The following is a 5130-nucleotide window of genomic DNA, read 5'->3' on the forward strand; positions in this document are numbered from 1 at the left end:
TTATTCAAACTTCAAAATCAGTTCTTTAAGCATCAAGGAAACTTAAAAGCAACTTAACATAGCTGTTACCACATATTAAACAATCTTAAAAGACAAGGCACGACGACATCGTCAAACATAAAACACAGAAAGAAACATTAGTCTTGAAGTGGTTTACCTAAAAACACCTCAAAACACAAAGCATCATTATCACTTTCAGTGTTGACTTTGGTTAAGAACAGAAAAAAATCCAGCATCTTAAATTAAGAAACCAATTCTCATCCCAACATAATTATGTTATTCCAAGAGTCTTTAACAAGACTGAATCCATGTCACTGCTACCAGTAAATAAAAACAAAAGGTGAGTCAACAACAATCAATTTATGAATATAATATCAGTTTTACCCCCACATAACTTGGTTTTAACAATTTAACATGTATCTATATATATATAATTTAAATATACATACATTATGAGCATTATTTACCGAATATTGGTACCATACTGATAACATACCGAACCAGTACCAACTAAACAAAATCGGTACAAGTATCCAGTTTTTCATGTTTTCAGTATAGTACTTCGTACCGTTTGATTTCGGTAGTTTCAATCGTACCGAACCAAAAAAAAATGGTACGGTATTCGGTATACGATTTTCAAGGCCGTCTCTGAGCATTTAAATACCTCGGCCAAGCCGAAATAAAAAGGCGCGTAGGCCCTAACGAGTTTCAAAATATATAGGCTAATTTTTTTTAAAATGACGATTAATATTACTTTAAAAAAAATGATTTAGTAAGGCCCAATAGCTTATATAAATTGTAGATAAAACAAATTTTAGACCCAATATATTTGAAATGATTTAAGAACGATACCTATTCTAAAAATTAAAAAAAGGTAATAAAAATAATAATAATTGGCCCCCAAAAATTACGTGCCTCAGCCGACCGCCCGGGTTAGCCCTACCCAAGGGCCGGCCTTGACAATTTTTTCGGTTCACAACGGGTACTTCCCAAGTTGGAATTTAATAAGTTGTTCTTAAAATGGCCAGGATCCCATCTCCAACACATGGGAAATTGGGAATTAACTACCATTACTATTGAATGCTAGTACACCATAAAAATCATATTTTCCTAACACTTATTGTTGTAGTTTTACGGGTAACATGAAAGAGCAAATTTTTGTCTTCTGCAACTAAATGTTTGCCATGTGATTCAGCACATGCACTTTGACTGACTAATAAGGAATATGAACAAGTACAAATATTTAAGTTTTTCACTTGTAGCCTTCTAACATTTATAACAAGAAACACTACGTGATCTAATTCGAGAATGAACAGAAAAATATGTATATTTATAAAAAATACTAATAAAATAAATCATGTTTAAAAAAGTGTCATTACTAGAATGTGCCACATTGAGCAAAACTTGGCTTAAGAATGCACCAATTGATCCATTCAAGTTAAAAAATTAACCATTTTCAAAATAATCACAGAAAACGTTTTCACATTATAAAAATATTAGAAATTAATCACTTTCTAAAACTATGATTTAAACAATGCTTTGTCATGTAACAAGTGACTTGAATTTATTCGAGATGTGAGTAAAACTCAAATTGGAGAAGAATACGGTCCTTGGGTGGGTTCCTTTTATGGAAACGGTGTTTCTATTTATTTACTCTAATTTCACAAAATTATAGTTTTAACAGTTAAAACTCACCACCAATCACCATGCAGCATCTTCTAAGTTAAGGTGGTCCAATCACCGACAATAAATAGCCTGATCAATGAACGGAGGGATCTGCTTTATCTCGGTTCCAAGTTCTTGTTCAATCCTATACCTGAGGAAAGAAGATAAAAGCAAGTGAATTTAATAAATGTGAGTTAAAAATTTAAATCATAAACTCTTGCAAGTATAGAGGAATAGTATGCGTACAGATTAAAACGATCTTCATACGTAATCAGATTCACTGCTAGACCAAGGTGTCCAAACCTCCCTGATCGACCAACCTGCATTATGAATTATTTAATATTATTTTTAGATTTAAGTACAGTAACCAAACTATGAAATTATATTCCAATCATACCCTGTGCAGATATGTTTCAGAGTTTTTTGGAAAGTCAAAATTGATAACAACGTTTACTGCTTGAATATCAATACCCCTAGTGAACAAATCTGAAAAAATAATGATAAGAGATTTAAGTTAACAAAATAATTAAAAAAAACTATTGATAGCGCCATGCAAAAAAAATAAAATAAAATAAGCAGTACCCGTGCAGACAAGATTCCTGCAAGCACCATTACGAAAATCATGAAAAACTTGATTACGGTGATCTTGAAGCATTTTTGCATGAATGTAGAAACAAGAGTAGCCAAGCTCTGTAATTTTCTTGGCCAATAGTTCAACCCGGTTAACAGAATTGCAGAAAATGATCGATTGGTTGATTTGAAGCTGTAAATAAGGAAACAGAATGTTAAGCTTCCGATTAGTAAATAAGAATCTACAAAAAGGATGCTTGGATATGCATGTTAAAAGTGATTATTTTGTATCGAATAATCAACAGAATCAGAAAGTCACCTATAACATGTGGTTATTCTAATTTAAGTTTTAATAATCAAATAACTAGATGTTTGAACGTTTAAATATTCTGATTATAAAAAAGCTAAAACCTTCGAGAAAAGAGTGTTGAGGCAGTGAACTTTCTGTCGTTCTTCAACAAAAGCATAAAACTGTGTTATTCCCTTAAGTGTAAGTTCGTCCATGAGGTTAATTACATACGGCTTCTGAAGATATTTATCTTTGAAATCCTTGACTGTCACAGGAAACGTTGCGGAAAACATTAAAATTTGACGATTCCTAGGCATAAAGTGAATCAGTTGCTCTACTGACGGCTGAAATTCCGGTGACAAAAGTTTATCAGCCTGAAAATAAATATACACTAGATATAATTAACATATAAATTATAAAACATATGAGACTATTAACATAAATAGTTGCAGAAATAATCAAGTTGCACCTCATCCATAACAAGCATCGCACAATCTTTCAATGCACAGATTCCCTTCTTAGTAAGATCTAATATTCTTCCAGGAGTACCGACAAGTAAATGAACTGGTTGGTATAATCGCATGATGTCATCTTTTAAGCTGGTCCCACCGGTGGTTACCATAACTTGAATGTTTAGATGTTTTCCAAGTTCTTTGCACACTTGTGATGTCTGAAGAGCCAACTCTCGGGTTGGAACAAGTATAACAACTGCAAAATGGATAGCGTGTTAGCTTTTCACAAATCAGATATCAAAAACCATAGAATAGTTGAATAGTTAAAACTTAAAACCTTGAATGACATTTTTGTCTATATCAATTTTTTCTAAAGCGGGAATGCAGAAAGCAGCTGTCTTCCCTGTGCCATTTTTAGCTCTTGCAAGAATATCACTTCCTGTAAGAGCAATGGGAATGCTTTCCTCCTGAATTGGAGATGGCCTCTCAAAACCCTTCTCGTATATCCCCATAAGTAACTCCCGCTTGAGAAAGTAGTCTTCAAATTCATTTCCTTTTGTGGCTGTCACATCCTGAAAGAACGGAAAATTAATAAATAAATTCAATTTATATTCTCAAACACAACAGAATTAGAACGAGCATAACACAAACAAGCATACTTCTGTCCTGTATCGCGTATCAGCGGGTGGGAGCCTCAACTGTGCCTTCCAATCTTGAGAACTGCAACGAGACAAACAATTGGACATTAGACTTCCACTTTAGTCAACAAAAGCCAATAAACACACTTTTAACATTGCACATGCCATACAATTGGACATTAGACTTCCACTTTAGTCAACAAAAGCCAATGAACAAACTTTTAACATTGAACATGCCATATACAAGAATACAAAAACATGCACAAATCATCTACAACAACATATATACAATATATCATCTTAACAGAAAAATTAAAGCCATTAAATAAGACTCCCATATATTTGTACACCTAACACCAAAACACCATATATCTAACATAAAAAAGTTTTAACCATACATCAAAATTCTCCTATATAAACAAGACAAGATTATTACGACATACAACAATAACATATATACTACCTTAAAAGCAAAATTAACCCAATTAAACAAGACTTCCATATATTTGAAGCACCGAACACCAAAATACCATAACCATATATCTAACATAAAAAGTTTAGACCATACATCAAATTCTCCTTTATAAACAAGACAACATGATCATTTTAAACAGGCCAAAAGTTAACACTTAACAATCGAAGTATTCAATACGTCAAAACTGGATAAGTAAGCTCGATGCTTTATGCAATTCAATCACAATCTGGCTAAGCAAAACACACATAATAACATGCATTGCAGCTTCAAGAACAAGCAAAACATACATATAAACATCTAACATAATATTAACCACAAGACCACTACTTTAATGTAGTATTATCTTCATACTGCTTTGTATTAACTTCACACCGCTCAACCGAGCTTAGGCTCGTTTAAGCTCATATAAAACAACTAATAAATTACTAAAGCCAATCCGTCGAGCTCAGGCTCAGCTCGTTAACTCATTCACACCACTAACAACACATAAACATCCAACACAACATTATACCTAGCATCCGCCGCTTCCGACTGCACCGTCTTCTCGACTTCATCCACCGCACTAATTTCATTCCCCACCGCACTCCTCCTCAACCACTGCTGCTGCTGCTGCTGCTGTTGCTGAAACTGCACCGGATTCCTTTGCGAATACTGTTGCTGCTGCTGCTGGTAACTCTTCTGCTGCTGAAAATTAGGGCTAGGGTTTCCATAATAACCTCCACCACCACCGCCGCCGCGGCCAATTCCCGGTGGATACCTTCCACCATTACCTCCACGTGCGTAATTATTATTATTATTATTGATAATATTAGGATTATTATTATTGTTGTTGTTGTTCATATCGAACTGTGGCGTAACTAAAAGCTAATGAATCAACTAACCGCCGATACCGATACCGATCTGAAACCCTAATTGTATAATAAATATATATACAGACAACAATTAGAGAGCAAAAACGATGGCGTAAAAAAATATAAGCCAATGTGTTTTGCGATTAGAGATTTGCAATTGAAGCGTGAAGAACAATTTGACCTAAAATGA

At 33.9% G+C, this 5130-nt stretch overlaps 1 protein-coding gene across 1 annotated transcript; it reads right to left on the reverse strand.

Moving 5' to 3' along the window:
* Positions 1-4929, reverse strand: LOC143611372 (DEAD-box ATP-dependent RNA helicase 6-like). The gene is made up of 10 exons (XM_077085584.1): positions 4601-4929; positions 3636-3696; positions 3314-3548; positions 2994-3232; positions 2647-2898; positions 2248-2428; positions 2063-2151; positions 1912-1985; positions 1692-1816; positions 1-317 (listed from the first exon to the last, which is right to left on the reverse strand). Exons 1-9 carry the CDS (start codon positions 4927-4929, stop codon positions 1738-1740), a joined length of 1539 nt encoding a protein of 512 aa, XP_076941699.1. The 3' UTR covers positions 1-317; positions 1692-1737.
* Between the last annotated feature and the right edge of the window lie 201 nt (positions 4930-5130).

This window comes from Bidens hawaiensis, unplaced genomic scaffold (genome assembly GCF_021521415.1).
Source record: "Bidens hawaiensis isolate Kalapana, Puna unplaced genomic scaffold, B.hawaiensis_p1.1 tig00002236_1, whole genome shotgun sequence".
NCBI classification, from domain to species: Eukaryota; Viridiplantae; Streptophyta; class Magnoliopsida; order Asterales; family Asteraceae; genus Bidens; species Bidens hawaiensis.